At 41.8% G+C, this 20,222-nt stretch overlaps 1 protein-coding gene across 2 annotated transcripts in view; it reads right to left on the bottom strand.

The window, feature by feature from the left end:
• Positions 1-309: 309 nt before the first annotated feature.
• The window catches only part of GATB (glutamyl-tRNA amidotransferase subunit B), a 44,069-nt gene continuing 24,156 nt past the window's right edge, over positions 310-20,222 (bottom strand). Inside the window, exons 6-13 of one of the 2 annotated variants that reach the window (XM_074904032.1) lie at positions 19,364-19,477; positions 18,238-18,322; positions 17,828-17,872; positions 15,619-15,808; positions 9,396-9,529; positions 8,924-9,002; positions 3,364-3,498; positions 310-814 (exon numbers count right to left, since the gene is read on the bottom strand). In XM_074904032.1, the coding sequence (XP_074760133.1) occupies positions 686-814; positions 3,364-3,498; positions 8,924-9,002; positions 9,396-9,529; positions 15,619-15,808; positions 17,828-17,872; positions 18,238-18,322; positions 19,364-19,477 (911 nt within the window). In that variant the 3' untranslated portion in view covers positions 310-685. The remainder of the gene's footprint in view (positions 815-3,363; positions 3,499-8,923; positions 9,003-9,395; positions 9,530-15,618; positions 15,809-17,827; positions 17,873-18,237; positions 18,323-19,363; positions 19,478-20,222) is intronic. The other variant, XM_074904033.1, reaches the window with a different exon arrangement.

Raw genomic sequence — 20,222 nt, forward strand, 5'->3', positions numbered from 1 at the left:
CAAAGAGCCTTAGATAGAGGCACTTACCTGCGTTTGTGGCACTAGCCTCAGGCACGTGCTTAAGCAGCTGGAGACTGTATCATCTCCCCGTCCCTCAGAAACCAGGATTGGTGAGAGCAATGGATATTTCTTCCCTTTTGCTAGACATGCAGGCACATGGGGTCTTCTTAATTAGTGCTAGGTGTTTTAATCATTGTTACTACTGTGCTCACACTTACTTACCTTGAGTTGTTTGTGTGCACCACCACCACCCGATTTTGCATTCAAGATTTGTGAATTTCCCCTCCCACAAAAAGGCAGCTAGAGAAGGCGAGTTTACACTTGCTGTATTACAAAACCAACCAGTTACAGCTTCAGCTCTCTGTGCACTCATAGACACACCCGGGAACCTGCTTCCCCTGGCTGTATGGAAACCACCTTTCTGAACGCCACACCGAAGTGAGGGAGATGCAAACCTCTGGGTCAGCTCCTGCTGTTCTTTTGCTCTCTGCCTTTGGCTGATGCAGCCGGGGAAGTTGAGGGCGTAACGCTGCTTGCAGTACAACCAATAACCCACCACTACACGAGGAGGCGCTGAAGTTCATTTGCAGTGAACCAGACAGAATGAAGCGCATGTTTTCTGTAGAAAACTGTTTTCTCTTGTGGCCACTCTTGTGACTTTCTCTTGGGTGGTTTTCTCTTGTGGCTACTCTGACAGCTTCTTCTCTAGTAATTGCTTCACCAGAACAGGATTGGAGCGTCCTTGTGTTTCCCTTTGCACCAGGCCAATTAACTTATTTAGAACTTTTCGATTTCCTGCTTTGATCGCCATAACCTTTAAAGAAAAAACCCAACAGACACCACTGTTAGAGTAAACCTGGACATTTTCACTCATTCACAGCGAGGTATGAATATTTTTGTCCTTGGGACCACTGTGGTAGAATACTATGTTTTAGGCTAGGATGTTATTTATAAATAACTGCCTTCAGCTTTGCAATAAGCTCCTGCTGTACTCCCATGAGGCAACAGCAGGTCCCTACAGCAGCAGGGCCTTACAATTAATAGAAAGCTCTCCTCTTATTGAAAAAGTCAGAAAACACTTCTGTGTTTTAACAGCATCTGTAACTTGAACAGCGACTTCCTTGAAAGGAGCCAGAAAAATTAGACTGGCTTTTTGCTAATAGGATCCACCTTTTTACTCAATGTAATGCTCAGTTGTAACAAGTAATTTGCATGGAATCATAATCTATTTGATAATATTTGTGAGGTCCTTCAAGCACAGACGTAGGTGTTTTCATAACAGCATGTTGTTTCCCTTAAGCACGGAACCCTTTGCAACGTAGCAATTAGCTGATGAGAAATACAACCTCCCATCAGACAGCTAGTGGTTGATGCACAAGCACCTGCAAAATAGCAAGGGCCATATTTAAAGGCTAAGTAAAACCACTGAAAAAAGCACTGGAAATTTCACTTCTGGGCATTCCTCAAGGAGATGCTACTGCTGAAAAACAAGCGTCCAGCTTGTGTAGCAGGAAGACGTTCTCTATGTCGTCAAGAGTTACTGAGCAAAACACGATAGCTTCAATTAAACAGGATGTCATATTTACAGATATTATGGGAAGGATTGTGAACATATGAACCACCAACTGTGCCAATACCAAGCACAAATGCAAATATTGCTACTCATTACGGTATCCAAATTATTGGCAGGCTACAATCTTCTCTGTAATGCCACAATCTGGAAAGGACTCAATACTCCCGCTCTGCTCAAAATAACCTATATGGGGCAGAGTGCAATACAATCCAGACACTGCATCTTCATAAAGAGCTCAGTGGTGGCTTAAGCAATTGCGTTAGTTCATTTTAAAGAAAGTTTACTGTCAAAAAGCATGCGTTACTATTTCCCCCCCCCCCCCCCCCCGTCAAGTACTCAGCTAATGCTATTTTGCAAGGTAAGCTCTTGCAGCAGTTAAAAGCAGGGAATTACAGGCCTTCAAGGCAGCTTTTGCCTTGGTGAAAGATCATCTGGAGAAAGTAAGGAAGTGAGGCCATTCTACTGCATTTGGCTTGACTGAAACAGTGGCAAACAGAGAGGAATTACATCTCGGAGAAAGCATTGTTATTGAAATGGGAGCGTAGTTATGGACCTTCGGCTTCTGCACTTCCCAATCAGTTCTAATGTTCTCTCTATCCACACTTGTGCTTCCGTACCACTCTGAAAATACAGCAGCACTTTTATCAGGCTCTGCAAATGAGTCAGTCTGATGGAGGTCATGCTGACCTACTGCAAGCTCATTTTATCAAAAGCTCTTGCAGAGCTGTTAGCATCCCCCAGTGAGATCTGGGGTGGGTGGTATTGTTCTCAAAAGATGTTAATGCTTTTTTCCAAATGGCAAATGTATCTAGACAATGTTTATATTAGAAGTAAGCTATTCACTTCTGCTTTTACGTTTTCGCTCCAGAGAACATGTAAGCACTTGTTTTCATTTTGCTTTTTAAAAAGCAGATTTTAGGCTGTCAGGATCCCTTCCCACTCCTTCCCTTCACAATCAACAATGTTTGTTTTTTTTTCCCTTTTTCCCGGCTCAGACCTTTTTAGACCGACGAGCCAGGCAGGCTGCTGCGTGTCCTTCCAAGGAGATGGGGAAGAGCCAAAACCCCATCTTTCCTACTGCAGCATTTGCACCGCTGACACAGCCCAGCAGCAGAACAGAGAGCAGCTCTGGAGCCATGGCTGCCACTGCCATGGGGGGCCAGCTCCTTCCCACCTCACAGCAGCCGTCAGGTGGGAGAGGCAGCTAGACCTGGCTTGTGGCAGTGGAGGGAGGCAGGGATATGGCAAAGAGACACAGACAAGTAAAATTTTTGCCCTGCCAGCTCTGATACAGTCTCTAATTCCATAACCAATATATGCCTTGCTGGCAGGTAACTTCAGCCTCAGAACAGTTTCACACAGTTGCCCTAATCTCACAACAGATTAAAAAAAAAAAAAAAAAAAAATAAAAAAATAATCAGAGTTATGTGGCTGGGTGTCCAGGTCAGGTTAATGGCAGTATAGCTGAAGAGTGACAGGGCCCTGCAGTTTTGCTTTCCTGCATTAAACTTTTATGGCCTTTCAAAATGACTTAGCACATTAGCCAGACCGGTAATTTCTTCTGCTGATCATTTCGTGTAAGCTTCAATTTCTAAAAAATCACTTAGTAAAATAAGAAAGGAGAAGAAAAGCCTGATAATATCTCAGCAGCAGCTTTAATGCTTCTATACTGGCTCTAGAGCTCAGATGCCAATCAAAAGGAAAAAATAGAGAGGCCATTTTAACCTCCTTTTTAGTGCCATAGCCTGCTGTAGTGCACAAGCTTCCCAGCACCATTGACAAATAATCACCTCATTTTCTTGTCCATCAATCACTGCCTGGCAGATCCGTTCAAGATCTTTTTGATCCTGTATCAGTTGAAGTTTCTTTTCTTTAACAATTTCAAGAGGAGTCTTCCCTTCTCCCTTCCACAATTCCGCAAACACCTGAAAAGTCACAACGAGTAGTGAAGGTCAGTGTCTTGACAAATCAATGTTGTTTACACGCAGTATTTCAGCTACTGATCCTAGAAGCCAGATTTCAGTAAAAGCAAAAGCAGATTGTCTAAATGTGAGCAAACCCAAGCTTTAATCCTGTGCCTCACTCAAACACCTCTTCTACCCTCCTTCCTTTTCTGCACCCTGAAGTAAGATGAAGCATTTTCACTTAAGGAATGAGCACAGGTGAATGGTCAGCAACTGGTGCTCTGCAGCCCCCGGCAGCACCGGGAGCCGCCCGCTACCACCAGCGAGGGTGCCTCTTCAACGGAAGTTTGCCGAGCGCAGCCCCCATGCGCCTCGCTGCACTGAGGGAGGGGGGCACCCTGGCAGAGACCATCGCTGACTGCAAGGCTGCTCCTCCAGCAGTATGTGCACTCATCTCTCATTAGTCACAAGAACTGCCCGAGAGCAGCAAGGAAATGCATTTCCATGAGCAATGTCTCTGCCTGGGAAGTGACGATTAGCTGACTGGTGTACCAAGTCCAACCCCAGGTAACATCCCATTACCGGTGCTCATCAGCTAGTTGTAATGAGGATACGTATGACAAAGCAGAAGGAAAATAATGCCAAGTGGAATGAATGCAGCAGCTCCAGCCCCCCTATGCATCACCTCCAAGTACTGGACTGCTGCATGAACCTGGGCCTCTGGAATAATCACTTGTTAATGCTAGTGTGCATTCCTATACTGTAGCAGGGCTATTGCCCTGGAATAAACTTGAGAGAAGAGAACATTTATAAAAAACCAATTTCCTTGGGCAGTCATTTTCTGTATTCCCTTTGCTCTTATTTCAGAGCTGTGGGAGGAGAGAAAGAAAGGCCTTATTAAAACAGCTGCTTATGCTCCATCCTGAGCTGAAGATGTAATTGTGTGTTTGGCCATTGCTGTGTACCAATATGGAAATGGATGTCATGTCAAAATTTCAGTATTAAACACTCACCATAAGATGAAGAAGCAGCTGGGATGGGGGCACAAGAAGGAGCATTCCAACTGCATGTTAAATAATTAGCAGGGCAGTAAGACAACTTAGGAAAAATGAAGTTAAGTATCTTAACTACCCCAGCAATTTTCTTCAGCATGAAGAATTTTCTGATACAAAAGACCTTCAAGTTAAACAACTCTGTACCTGCAACAGGTATTTAAGAACCATGCATTGCTGCAATTCCTGCAAGAGGAGATTTGTTTGCCAGCAGTACCTCAAAGCTTTTTATGAGATCTTATCACTCTCCTGGAGACCTTGAGAGAGGGTAATGACATGCAGCTATATCATGGCAGCTACAGCTTGTTTTTTCCCTGTAAGAGGGTTAAAGGCAGATCACAATATTAAAGTTATTGATAAGCAGCCAGAGTTCCAACCACTGCAATTAAAGCCTTTAGCTGTTTATATCTAAATAAATCAGTGCAGTTTATGTCTTCAAGATCTACATTCTAGTGCAGTACTTAAAAATCATCATGCCAATGCTACCTGGAATACCCCTAGAAAGAAAGAAACACATCCCACAGAGATTCAAGTTGTCTGCAGCTGCTTGCCTTTTCTTTGTTGCACTCCACTGCTAACCCAGGCACCCCCTCCCGCTCCTTCCCTGAGGGAGCAGGCAGGAGGCATTCTGTCCTCGAGGCCTCCTGAGGCACCGGGAGGGTATGTCACCCCTCAGAAGGGGTCCTCTCACAGCAAAACACCCTGAAGAGTCTGAATTGCTGCACAAATCAGGGGCTGGACAATGAATGAGCCATATTGCTCTCCTGGAAAAAGGCAGATGTGTTTTTTAGGACTTCAGCAGGACGCCATGGGCTGCAGGGGGGAAAATCTGCAACAAACAAAATCTACGCAGCCGACCATGGCAGAGTTACCCAGGAGCAACTCATACATCAGGCTGACTTAGATCAGGGGCAGGACAGCTTGACAGTCAGAGATCTAGCTCTGATTCCCTGCAATTCCTGTGCCAAGCATCTCCTGGCACTGAGAAAAGCTTGCCCATTAGAAACCTCGAAGGCACCAGATTTTCCCTGTGACATCTGCATTGTGTGTACTTTTTAATTTGGTAACCAGTATCTCCACTTGGCTAGTAGAGCAACGATGTTATCAAGGCCCTTGCTTGTTTACAGGTATGTAGGAAAGCAGAAAGAGATGTGGCGAAGACCTGTCAAAGATGCACTTTTAAAAATGTGTTTCTCCACTTGGCAAGGAGTACAAATCTAAAGAAAGCAGTTTAAAAAATGATTTTAACTCATTTACACAAACTGCCTGCACCAGAACAGGAGGATCAAATTATGAAGCCTCCAGAGCCAAAACGAGAATCTCAGGCCTCATTTCCATTACTGAAATCTCAGTAGTTTCTACTATTGATTCTTGCCTGAGCGTGATTAGATTTTAATGATGTTCTGCAGTCTCTACCTACACAGGCGTAGCCACAAACCATTGGTCAAGATGAATTAATCAGGACTTACACGTCTGGCTGCCACGGGCATCACATCAAACATTTTGCAACTGGTGAGTGTGCCAGCTGACTGCTGTGCCTGAGAATGCTCCAACTGGAAACCCTATCTGCAGTGATTTGCTGCCAAGGGTGGGAGGGAAGCAGCAGGCAGCACCACTCCAGTCAGCCCTCTGGGCATCTCTCTCTTCCAGTAATGGAAGCCTCCATGTCTGGCAGTTGTCCCTCAGCCTCTGAGAAGAGTGAGGGGCAGGCTGGGTCCAGTCCTCCAGATGGTGTAGCCATAATTGTCAAAGCAGATGGTTCTGTTTAGGTTTGTGTACTGTACTCATTTTCCTGCTATCTACTTTAAAGCGACCTGGGCAACTGAGAAGCAAACAAGACCTGGGATCTGCTCTGCTCCACACTCTACTACAGATCCCCGACAAACACGTGACAAAAGGGGTCCATACGGAGTTGCTCCAGCGCAGCTCTCAGCAGCAGGGGCAAGTTTCCACTTCCCTGGCCCAGGAACCTGTCTGCTCCCACACAGCTGTGACCCAGAGGCAGGCCCCTTGCCAGCCCAGCAAATGAGGACTGAGGGAAGCCCCCTCTCAGACACACTCCCCATCAGGCTGGTTTCAGCCCTGGGTGAGCAGCACCAGCACCTCCCTCCCACTGTAGGCTTCAAAATGGTGCCTCTGGGGTGGGCCACAGCACGTGCCTGCACAGGTCCCCTGACCCTGGACAGGCTCACCACATGGCCCTGCACGCCGACGGTGCTGGAAGCTGCTCCCCTTTGCACAAGAGGAAACTGCTTTGGAGACCTCTGGAGTAGGATGCTATATCTGATAGCAAGTTGGGCATGAGCTCTGTAATTACCTAAGTGGTAATTATGTAAGCACACAGTGCCCTTTCCTTGGCAGAAGCATCCTACTGTACAATGTTCTGTGCTTACAATCAGTGCTCACAGCTTCTATCTGCCTGTGTTTTAGTGCCTTGAACACAAAACCTTTAAAAAATTTAAACTGTTAACAGCTTCCTGCAGCGAGCATGTATGTGTATGCATGTCTGCCACTCACACCATCAAACCCTTCTATCCCTCTACGTTCGATCTGGCTCTGCCACTGCAGTTCATTCTCCCTCACCACAAGTGCTGCAATTCATCTGCTGTTGTGTGTATATAGCCTTTCCTGCCCTCGGGCCATCCAGTATCTCTGCCTACTGCTGAGAATTGTTATAAACATTTGTTATTCTTCCGACATCCAGGCAACCAAAATACTTTTCTAAATGTGGCAAGGTTTCTGCAGTTTGATAGCATCACTCAGTGATGGCGAACAGTCCTGTTATTTCTCTGTGTCCAGTTTCAGAACACCAAGGACAACGTGCACATTACGAGGAGTTGGTAATTAAATAAGAAAAGCGTCTCTGAAATTCTTGACATTTCATAACCTGTCAGAAGTGCTGGCACCCAAATATATCGCAAGACAAGAAACTCCGGTAGAAGAGCATTAGTACCCTGGATGCACCTCCACAAGGAAGCCAGGAGTGAAAGCTGGAGCTCTGAAGCTTCCCTTCCAAACGCAGACACCAAACTGATGGGTGTGCAGCAACCCTGTGGGCACAGAACTGCTCTGAAATCCACTGCTTTTCCTATTAATATTTTATCTCCTTTTTGAAGCTTTTACTTTTCCAATCCAAAATTTCTAAATGCATGTGCCTGCAGTCAGGCACTTAAATCCTTTTTTATGACACCTGTCATATGCAGCTGGCTATTGAATCAGACCAACAAGACAAACTTAGTTACGACCCACAAGCATCTCCAAAAAAGAAAACAACAAACCAGGAAGTTTAGGGGTCTCCAAGTAGGGTAAAGAGCCACATTTGCAACAATTATACTTGGTTTATAATCATGAAAAAAAAAAAAAAAGTTAACTGATTTCAATACTATTCCAAAGTTGTATTTGATTGAATCAATAGAAAGATGGAAAAAGATGGAAACCTGCCCTGTGTATCTCAGAGTGAAAGCAGATAAGGCAAGGTAAAGATCTTCATTGAAATTTAAATATCTTCATTAACTGTTTCACTGATGAACACCTGAGAAGAAGCACTCATCTAATGTACTTATTGAGAAGATAATAATTAATCTGAAAAGACAATGCATTCCACATAAATGAGCAGGCAACAATTTAAGGTGAATGACAGATTATTCCCTATCACACAAAACCACCAAATTTTGTCAACAGACACAGCAGTCACTGTACCCATCATAACCAGCTCACAATTTTAGATACAAATCATCAAGAGCTGATTTTTCAGACTGTCCTAAGAAAGATGATATTTCAAGAGGAAGAAACTAGCTTTTCCATCAGTACTTGCTTGAAACATCCATAATAGCACTTGCTCAAAGAAGCAAGGATAAAAGGAAGGCCAGACCTCTCCCCTTTTGACTCAGGGATACACCAAAGCAGGACTCTTTTTGTGACTACACTCAGGTGAATTATATCCTTTTCCACATGCTAATGCTTGGGCATGTAGACCTTACTGTCCTTAGTACCTAGTAACTGATACTCTCAGTTTAAGTGCAAGTCACAGATTAGCTCACACTGACCTTTCATTCTGGTCTGACTCGACCTGCGAAATTGAGATCTAGTGTCCGGTCTGTTCAGAAGTGGGATTTATTTGACTTCAGCTCACTTTGCTTCAATCTACTATTTGGCTCATGCCCCCTTCCAACACTGACTATGTAGAGGTATCTGTAATATTAAATACACATGAGGCATTTTCATCTATTATATGTATATAGTATAGATACAAAATTTATCCTTCATCAATACTCTAAATAATTTCCTTTTAAAGCAACCGATGTACTGGTATACACTGATTATAATAAAATTGCTATGTGAATGGAGTAAGCAGCCACAGATTCAAACTACAGTAAAATCAAACAGGTACTTACCTGCTTTGCTGCTGTAGAAGAAATTTCTTTTTTTTCTAGACGGTTCAGAAGGTCAGCCAGGAGAAAAGAACTGACTGGGCTAGGAAAGAAGTAAGAAGTTACCTCAGAGAATAAGGTGAAATAACAAAGCTAGGCTACTCTTGCTTGCCTAAAGATCACACAGTTTAGCATGACAAGCTAGTATTCTTCCTCGTGATCCACTATATTCAACTTCAGTATTGATGGCTTGACTATGACTTATCATTGCCATATTCCAAAGAAGGCAGGCTGATCACTACTCTTAACTACACGGTCCTCTTCTCTGCAAGGTATTTGGTTAACTTCATTCACATGACAGCATCAAGGCGAATGTAACAAGCTTCACAAATAGTAACTAAAGCAGAAGCAAGCAGCAGAGTGACATGATACTATTCATGGTACATGATAAAAGGATCACTTTTGTTTCACCACTGTAGTAATCAAGAAGCCTGACCTTTCCTTTACTGTAAGGGAATGTTGTTTCAAATAACTGAGCAGGTCTTTCAGAATCCAGCCGATCACTTTCTTTGGCTTCATTTGGGTCTGTTTTATCACATCTTCAAAGAATTCTGTTAATCCATCTTCATTCTATTTAGGAAAAGTTAAATGCATCAGAAAGATACCAGAGTGCAAACATGATTAGTTATACAATTACATTCAGAGTATAAATACTCAGTCCTAAGGTAAACTTGGTTTTGTGAATTCATTGCAAAGTCACAAGACTTTGGAGTCATTAACATAACAGCAAATAAACTATGCTATGTCTAGAATAGGTACATACAGTTTATCTGCCAGCCTGTTTCAATGGAACATAGCTCCTCCCTAAAATTAACATTTGGGGAGAAGTTTTCTCATCTTCTCATGTGTTTTAAGTACATATAAGGCTAGAAAATGTAATGCTGCCATCTAACAGGCTGTTAAGCTACCTTTTACCAAGAAGAGATTTTTCCTGAAACTGTCTACAGATACTTCACTCCTGATTTTGCAATCACTTCTATTTATTTTGTATTGAAGGAATAAGTTTAGCTTGCATTCACCCTTCAATGATACAGAAAGGTCACACTGTAAGAAGCAGGGTTTTATTTTTCTATTTTTTTCAGCGAAGCCATGTAAGCTTTTCCACAGCACCCCAAATGCTCAGAAGGTATGACAGTAGGGGATTCAATTTATAGCCTAAGAGAAATCTGAGATTGTGCAGTATCTGTTCTTCTAAAAACAGTCTGTTGAATGCTGTGCTGTTTGTCATCAAGGCATTGATGGATCTTTAACTGTAGCACAGAACTCATTAGGTCTACTGAAGGCTACAGAGATATTAAGCAGCAGCTCCTACCTTTTCAAGGAGGAAACCAAATGCAGCATGCCACTGGACTTCTGCAGTGTGTGGCATAAATGCACAGGAAGACAAGCCAGCTCTCAGAAGTTGAGAGGTAACAGTTTAGAGACAGCCAAGGAGCTATTCTAAGTATATTGTCATCACAGCAAAAACATTTCCCAAGCACGTACTGACTGCAGCCAGATCTCTGAACAGTTCTGAGCAAAAAGAGTGCAGGTACACATTAAACCAAAGCCTGACTTTTCCATTCAAACACATCCCATTTTGCCCTTGTTTTTAAAGGCAATTTATCATAATAGCAATACAGAATTTTAGACTTTCCTCCTTAAAACTTTCACAACATAAACTTGTAACAGCTCTAGATACCACATTTTTCATTGGTAATGAAGTATGGCTTTTGAGAAGACTGCAAACTACTGCTCTCTGTTCTATGAAACAGAACAAAATGTACTTAGATTATTCGTTGATATGCTGTAAAACTGGTGTAACAAAAATGAGACATGTCCCCTTTACCTTGAGACCGCGAGCAAAGAAACCAAGTTCTCAGCCTAGGAAAGCCACTGAGGTTCTTTTGTGAACCAAGGTAAACCTTGTAACTCCCTGTAGTTAACTATCTAATACACACAGACATAATTCCCTTCTTTTCCAGTCTTCTTACAAATTTATCTAGCAGTTACTTTGTAATCAAATCATGTAAAATCAAAGGCAAAATAGACTAGAGGAACAAATCTGCCTTAAAAAAAACAGTAAAAGAATGACATGATTACCGAAGTGCAGTAAACTTGATTAAAAACTGCGTATGTGTTAAGTGGAATTACTAAAATGATGCATTACTAAATACTGTACTCTTTCTAATTCACCTCAGGATTCAATAGCACAAACAAACACTGATTATTTAAACAGCAGGTTCCCTTCCACAAAAACACCTGTCCAATTTAGGCAGGAAAAAGTGAGCACGTATAAATGCTGGTTTCTTTACACATGCTGCAGAAGGTTTTACAAACACTCCAGGCAGAGTAGGTCTAGCTACAACATTATGCACAGGAAAACAATGTCTGCAGATGCCACATGTCTGAATGCAGGCTGCACAACTCAGACACAGTACATCCAACACTTCCATCGTGTATAGGCGAGAGACCGTATCTCTAGCAGCGGGCATGTTCAGATTTCTGGATACCAACAGCCTGGCTGGAGCGACAGCTCTGACCCTGCTGCCAGACCTTCAAAAAATCAAGGACAAACACACCCAGCCTTCACGTTTTATTCAGATGATTTCCAGGCAGCAAGAACAGAAAAGCCCAAGAATACTCAGACAGACAGACCTACATATGCTACCAGGTACCAAACCCCATACTCACTACTTGTGCACATAAAACCAGACATATTCCCCCAAATTCCTTTGCATTTCATTTTAAGTTTTTTAAAGTGACTGTCATTTTCTGTAGCCAAAGAGTAGGAAAACCCAGCAATGCTAGACTGAAATGAATAAGGCAGGGTGTCAAAACATCAAAATGACTGACAGAAATGAAACACTTTCCTCATTTTCTTGTCATATTAGAAAGATGTAGGCATAACTTGATTAGCTGTAATTTCTAGATACCGTATTACTTGAACCTGACTTTAACTTGTTCCATATTTTGGTCAACTTTCTTCATGCCACATTCCCTCCAATTGCCAACACACAGAGAGCTGTCCCTTGCAATAGATCTGGGCTGAAAACCACTGCATGCTCTAATGTGCTGGTTTACAGGAATGCTAACTGACTGTTCTCACTTAATTCTGAGTATTTTAACATTCATAGAAGGAAAACCAGAAATCTGGAATTGCGGCACTGTGTTTGTGATCCAGGCCCACTTGGTTCTCCCATTACACACCAAATATGCTGTAATGTATTCGTTAGTTTCACTGGCATGAAATCTAACATACCAATATTTTAACCACATGCAAATTTCTTAAATGTGGTTAAAAAATGATCATTTAATAGTTCTTAGATATCAAAAAAACCTAGCGGTGGAGTGATTTCAGATGCTTTTAAAGCAAGTTTAAAACAGTACATTATTTCACAGAATACCATGGGTACAATCTACAGGGACACTGGTTCTGTAATGCAAACTTATGCTTTTAAAGACCAATAATGTTTCCCAAGGAACTAAAGAAGAAAACTACATCAATGTTCATAAATGTCATTTCCTGCTTTCTTATTCCCATTTTCACCATCACAGTTCCCACAATAACCAACTGTGAGGTACCAACTGCTACAAAAATGTGTAAGATTGTCAGGGGAAAAAAACATAAAATTTAGCCTATTAAAGCAGACAAGCAGATTAGTCAAAGAAAGGTCAAACTTTTTCCTACAGCTTCCTATAAAATTATTTAAGTTCTAAAAATAAGCATAAATTCACCTACACACCAACATGTATGAGGACAGCATGTCATAAACAAAATGGTCAAAATCAACTTCTGCAGCATCCCACTTTTGACTGAAAGATTCACCAATGTAATTTTCCACCAAAGCAATAAATCAAAGCTCAAATAGAATGGCCACTTATCTGAGTAAGCAAAAGAAAGTAAATGAAGAAAATCAGAAACATAATTTATTTTTGCAATTTATACCTTAAAAATGTAGCCGTTTACACTTAAGAAATTCCAGATATGAAGATATTAATAGGTAATGCTCTCCTTCCATCTCAGTGCATCTTGTCATTAGGCAAAGCAGAAGTCTCAGATTCTCAATACAGCCAGTACAGGCAGCTATTGTATATGAGAATAAAACTCACGAAGCAAGCTCGGAAACTAACTTGCATGCTGAAGTATGGTATTGTTTTATTATAACTTTGGCACATAATGTTTTCTCTAACAAGTTGCAGCAGAACAGAGATTTTGCATTTTAGAGTCATCCCTCTACCACTGCCATTTATTTAATGAGCACTCCTGGGTGCTCTAACTTGAAAGAATGCTCATTAGATTGGTGCATCTGGCCCTATCAGCAATCTTCTGCAACTTCTGATGTAAGCTTAACACAGCAACGGACACACCGTTTTCAGATGAATTAAGGTTAACTAGTCTCCCAGTGAACAGGCAAGCAACTTTTATGGAGAGTATACATGCTGACATTCTAATGCACAATAAAAGAAGACCCGCAATGAAGAACATGTTCACTTCATGCATTCAAATGGATGCATTATCTTATTACAAGCTGAATCCCAAATTTCAGCTTGGAGCTCATTAATTGTCTTATATGTTGCAAAAAGAAAAAAAAGTTAAAAGGGAAAAAGTGAAGGCAAGAGAGAACAGCTGGAAAGAAAGGGCAGTTGATGAGGCAAATATATAGGGCTAGTTGATAGAGACAACAGAAACCACACAGCAGAAGCCATCAATACTAGCAAAATTGAAACACATGAGAAGTGGGTTGATGCCAAGTGAAAGGAGTGGGTGTGCTGGGTCTGGCTGGGATGGAGCTTATTTTCTTAGGAGGGTGCCATGTTCTAGATTTGTGACTAAAGCAGTGCTGACAATACAACAGTGTTTTGGCTACTGCTGAGGAGCACTTTCTCTTTTTCCCACTCTGCCCCCCATAGTGACTAGGCCAAGGGAGGGCACACAACCTGGACAGCTAACCCAGACCGACCAAGGGTCATATAAAGCCCTATAACCCCTGCTCAACAAGGAAAACCAAGGGAAGGGGATTTGGGGGGAGGTAGCCTTTATCATTGGTCAGAGACTGGTTGGGCATCAGTCTACTTGAGGGAGGTGGTGAGTGAGTGCATTTGCGTGACTTTTGGAATTTTCCCTTCCTGGGAGGTGGTGAGTGAGTGCATTTGCATGACCTTTGAATTTTTCCCTTCCTTATTCCTTATTTAAGTGTCTTTATCTCAAGCCACCAGTTTTCTGGCTTTTGCTCTTCCTATTCTCTTTCCTGTTGCACTGGTGGAGGAATGAGCAGGCAGCTATGCTGCTTAGCAGCTGGCCAGAGACAACCCACCAGAGAGGGAGAAGAACAAAAAAAAGTCAAAAAAGGGCCCAGGACCTACCCACCCTTCTGAGTGTTCTTTATTTTCGTATGTGAAAAGTATGTTGATGTGAAAAAATGCATGCATGGATAGGAATACTGACTGCAAAATTACTTTTTGGAGCTTATACAATGAAATAGAAAGGTAAGAATTACTGACACCTCTTGAGGCTATCACTGCTGCCTCATGACTTTGACAAGACTTATGACTCACCTGCCCACCAAACAGTAAAAGATCTACAACTCACTAAAATGGCACACCACCACAAAAGCAGTTTTCCTAACAGCTTTCCTCAGAAGAAAGAACCATTTTTTTTCTGTAGAACTAGCTTCTGTACAAGTGTATTAAATTACAGACACACAAAGGAGGGATATTAGGTAAAGTTATGTGCATGGCTCTCCCTCCATTTATAGTCAAGGAAAGGAACTCCTCCAGAGGACAATTTAAAGTACTTGTGATTCTGCTCTGAATCTTACTCTAAATAAGTCCTTTTCCTTCTGTCTCCACTAATCACAGAGGTAACTAAAGCAAGACACTGTCCTAGCTTACCTGGCTATGTGAAACGTCTGATGTCAGGTGGGTGTACTAACCCCCCCAAGGAAGTTATAACTGGCAAACAGAGATGATGCAGTTTGTATTTAAGAAGCTCAAAGACCTTCAGAATATTTTTGGAAGTTATGAGATTTATATCCATGTTTGCCACCCCCTTTTCTTTGTCATCCCCTCTTCTGAACCCACCCCTGGTATATTGCATTGTGAGGTCAAAGTTGATGTTGTACAGCCATTTTGTGTATTTACTTAAGAATGTCTGAGTGTTTTTCAAAATAATGCAGAAGCCAGATCAACGGGCATGTGAAACTGAAAGATTTAAGCTTTGGGTTTTGCTTCACAGTCAGGAAAACACATTTATTAATTTGTTAAATACTGACAATGTGCCCAGCCTTGTACCAGACCCAAAGACAAGAAGAGCCGGCACTTGCAGACAAGGATTTGTCAGCAGGAAGTTGTACATTTGCTCCAGTCAGTCACAGGTGCATCCATGTGTAGACAGACAATATTAAATAATTGTCTGTGTAGACAAGATCAATATTAAATAATAGTTATTTGACTGCACCTTGCATGAGAAACACTTCTAGGCGCATTATGTATGGTTTCTTTTCCCTGCCATTCTGTGTATATGGCTCCAAGGTATAAACTATGCATTGGACATATTTCTAACTAAAGAACATCCATGAGAACTGACAGCTGGTTAACGTGACATTTGTAAATCTTTTCAAGAACTGTGCAACTTTCAAGTTTCTAGGCTTATTTTAGCACTTGATCAATAGACCTACCAATAAGGTGAAGCTGTGTTCAGGAAGAATCCCATACCGTTCAACAAGCTTTGCTCTCTTCACACTGGGGAGGTCAGGAAGTCTCTCATGAATCCAGTCAATATTTACCACTTGCTGATGGTTCATATTAGCTGGCAAAGATCTGGCATTGTACAGAATCAATGGAGGAAGGTTTGGCTCTGGCATAAACCTAGTAAAAATGAAGAACTCCTTTATAATTATTTTCAGTCAGAAGCTGAACAACAAGGAATAAAATTTATGTCACAAGTTTATACTTACCTGGAAGCTGTATTACTATTTCAACTAAACAAAACATTAAAAAATCACGACTTGGTGTATCACTGTTAAGTAGGAAGAGATCAGCCCCTGAACTGCTGCAAAGCCTCTATTTTCTTTCCTTGAGTTTGACATTGACTGTCAAAGAGTTGATGACAGAAAGGGGGTAATTAGCACCTCTGCACCCAAAATAATAATAAAAAAAATAACAGAACCGATAATAATAGATATGAAGACAACCCACTCCTTTTGGCATCAGGCATGAATTGTGGATCTGGCCAAAAGCAGGAGTGGATGGCTGGGAAAAACCCAGATTGACAGCCAACTGCCAGGAGCGATCTGGGCAGGTTGTAACCTTTTCCAGACTAACTTCAAAAATCTTGATGAAATCTCATGCTGTGCTAAAAGCAAAGTTACTGTGCTCAGCAGGGTGCCACCACAGAACAAAAGGCTCCCTTAAAGAGAAGTCGAATTCAAACCACTCCAATAACTGCAATTGAAGCAGAAACCTCACTCTTACATGATCAAATAAGGGGTTCAAAACCATCAGAATAATGGACATTGGGAACCCTCTACATTTAATATAATAATTTCTATTTTGAATCTGCCTAAACATAGATTTAAATTTAATGTATAAAGTGCAGCAGTAAGTTACAAAAAAAATCTGAAAACCACAGATTAATACTGATCATAATCTTAGTAATCATCTTTCTGGTCTGTATTAGAAAATTTTGCCTAGGTCTTCATGAATTTTCTTTTGCATTTGTTCAAATTAGTCTTGTTAAATAACCCTCATGCCAACACCTACCATCATAAGGAATTCCCAAAATGATCACTGCCTTTTCTGCTGCATTTCTACAAACAATAATTTAAAAAGCAGATTTAGTTTATGAGATGTTTTCAAAATCCTTGCTCTGCTCTAGTAAGATCAATGGTAAAGTATATGTAAATCTAACAGGAACACAGATATGGCAAAGCGAAGAGGCTCTGAAAGTTCTCCTGCAGAACTACCCCAGCTGGGAAGTGAACTCTGGGAGTAACAGGAAGACTGCCTCTGGGATGCAAAGCTAGGGAACTACTGGGAGGATCAGAGCTAAGACGGCCCTAACCAGGGGAGGAGGCAGACACACAGAGCAGGAGAAAGGGTGCCCAAAGCAACCGGCAAATCACTGAGCTGCGTTTCTCTTTCCCATCCCATCCAGACACCACAGCGATTACCTCCCCCGCTAGAGCACTAAGCAGTTGTGCTGCTGCTCTGCAGCGCTGCCCCAGCACTTGTTCCCAGCAGCATTGCTTCCCAACAGGACCCGCGCCTTGTCCCCTCGCCCTCTGACTAAACACTTCTTGGGTGGCTGTTTAGGGTTTGATGGCTGTCATCTCACACTGGTGGAAGGCAAGAAGTACTTAACAAGGTAACATCTTCAGTAGGTCTACTAAAATCTTAAGGTAGAAACCTGGTTATGAATGCTGACACTTTTCAATAGTAGTTAGGATTCTCAGACAGTGATTGTGATCTATGATCACAGAATTTAAGCATGGAGAGGCAGGGCCTGGTATCTAAAATAGTTACCCCCAGTATTTTCTTAAAGTGGGAGCAATGCTTAACTCAGAATAGTCTTACATTTTATGTCTGGCATTCTTAGGAATATATATGTACTGGCCACAGAGCAAACCTTCAACTTACCCACTCTGAGCTAAGGTACTCCAGCTTAGGTTTTGGGAAAGGCCTATGGGTTTAAGCAGAGATAAACCAGTTCTAGATCTGAACTGCTCAGACTAGCACTGATTTTGATAGGTCTCTTTCCCTTTTAGTGGAAGGTAAACTTCCAATACATACTCATATGCTGACTATAGGCTCATTACATCGACTACACTTTAAAGTGAAATAAATTCTCAGTCCTGAAATGTTAAATTTATTTTAAAAAATAAATACCGATAATCCTGTTTTCCTTCTTTGTCTCTCATTGGTACAGTGCACCTAAAATAAAAACAAAACAAGGAAGATGTGCTAAGTGGTACACCACAGAATTAGTTTTATGGTAGAAACACAAAACAAAAATTTTGCCTCATGAAGATCAGGAGAGCTTCTTAAGGCTGCTTCCAAGAATGCATGTATGTAAGAGGGCAGTCATTTTCACACAGACGCTGCCTGATGTAGCACACAATCTGTTGTGAAAAAGCCTTGACTTTGAGAATAAATTATTACTTGTGAGGAGATATGCCTGTGGACATTAGCTTTAGAAGACACAAGTTGAGCAACACTACATTACCTCTCCTGATCATTTCTCTAGGTATCCCTGGCACTCTGAAGCTACTGTTCCCAACGCCAAAACAAAAACTCACCCAAGCTTGGAATCAAAGGCTCTTGTTTCATTCAGAATTGTTCCTCCACTTTCAAGTTCTTTAATTTGCCTCTCTATTTCATAGTCTGACAGAAACAAAAGAAAAAAGAATAAGCATGTTACACTGCACTATGAGCTTTTGTACACCCCACCTATTCATTTTTCACTGCTATGCACTAATGGAATAGCTTGTTGTTTTAACCTTAATGAAATAAACGGCACTAGTTACAGGCAGAATTATCAGTCACTGTCTCTCTCTTCAGCATGGTTTCTTTCTCTGCATGTTTTCCTCATCGTCTTTCATTCCCTTTAAAGAGAAAACATTTTTCTCCCAGGCAGTGCAGCCAAGCCATACATTCCTAGTGGCCTTCCTATCACCCAGTTGAGTTTTCTTTTGGAGATGTAATAACCATACCCAAGCTGCATCTGAACATCACACACACCAGTGACCGTAGTCAGTGGAAAGCAATCACCTACATTTCATACTAAACATGCTAGGCATTGAATCATCTGCTTTATTCTTTTTGCAGGCAGAGGGTTACCTCTGCAAGAAAAATGCAGACTAACATGGCTGCTATCCCCACAGTACCCCATACTAAGATTTATTCTGTCAGGGAGCAGCAAGAGTGAGGCTGCTCCACAAGGAGGAACAAGCCAGGAGCCAAGGGTGACCACAGCACAGGCAGTGCCCTCACTGCCCAGGGCAGCCCCACTGGTCTGAACAGCAAGGGCACAGGCACATGCTATTAACAGGGTCCACTGAGAGTCTCAGTCAAGGTGAGGGGATGAGTTGGGTTCAGGGTCCATCCAGGGAGTTCAGTCAGTAGCAGCAGGAGGTAAGTCCAGAGACATGACTGGGGACAAGACTATAGAACAGGTCTGAGGTCCATCAGGAGACAGGACTGAAAACTGACACACCTGTGGTGTAGCTCAGGCAAAGCATGAAGGCCCCAGCCTGAGCTTAAATGACACTTCTGGACCCATGGGCAAGGTGCATGGATGAGACAGTCAGATGAAGCTAGTCAGGGCATTTAAGGCCAATTACTACACTCTGGAGCCTGACATATTTCATGTCAGACTGCATAAAATATCTACAATGCTCCTGTAATGAAGCAACCATCATTTACCTACTGCTTTTGCCAGGAATCGTATGCTATTGATATTCTTCACTTCAGTCCTCACTCCATAAGGCTCTCCAGGGTGATGCACAGAAACGTTGGCATCCACTCTCAGCTGACCCTCTGTAAAAGGAAACTTCATCAACAGAATAGTCTTCCCTGTAAACTACAGTAAAAACCTTGTCATGCATTAACAAACTGCATGTTATGTGCAGAGCATTAATAGCAAACTTCCATATGTTCAGAAAGGAGTAACAACTACCTCATCATAGCGTTCTGTTTGTGATTCCATCTCAAGACTCTGCCTACAATCATTCAAAATTTTCTGAGAATACTACCTTTTTAAAAACATTACTGCTCATAATTCCTCTCAGAGAAAACTGCATGGTGCAGTGCAGCACAGATCCTCTAAGCCATACAGTGAAAAAAGCTTCTGATTCACAGCTCTTAAATAAAGGGCTGAATTAGACAAGCAATTTACAGTGGTGGATTGTGAGCTTCCATTCCTCTAAAAACAGCATAAAAATACCTTTTGGAATTACAATTTGACGGATATATACTACCCTAGCGTAGAATACAAGAACTTACAGTTATGTTGAACAGATTTACTAAGGTGTTCTTGGAAATTTACAGCTCAAGGACAAAATGTGAGTAGTGGTGGATTGTTTTTGTAATTTTCTTCCTTGCCTTCAAGAAACTGCAATCTCCCCCTCAAACTCCCCTGGCTGCCAAAAACTGAAACTGAATACAAAGTTACATAGAAAAGTATCCTGCACTTTTAGTCCAAATGGAACAATGTCCTTGGAGATCTCCAATAACTCAACCCCAAGTAACTCGTAATTGTATCTTTCTAAGTTTTGTCCCTCTA

This window comes from Athene noctua, chromosome 4, assembly GCF_965140245.1.
Source record: "Athene noctua chromosome 4, bAthNoc1.hap1.1, whole genome shotgun sequence".
Classification (NCBI taxonomy): domain Eukaryota; kingdom Metazoa; phylum Chordata; class Aves; order Strigiformes; family Strigidae; genus Athene; species Athene noctua.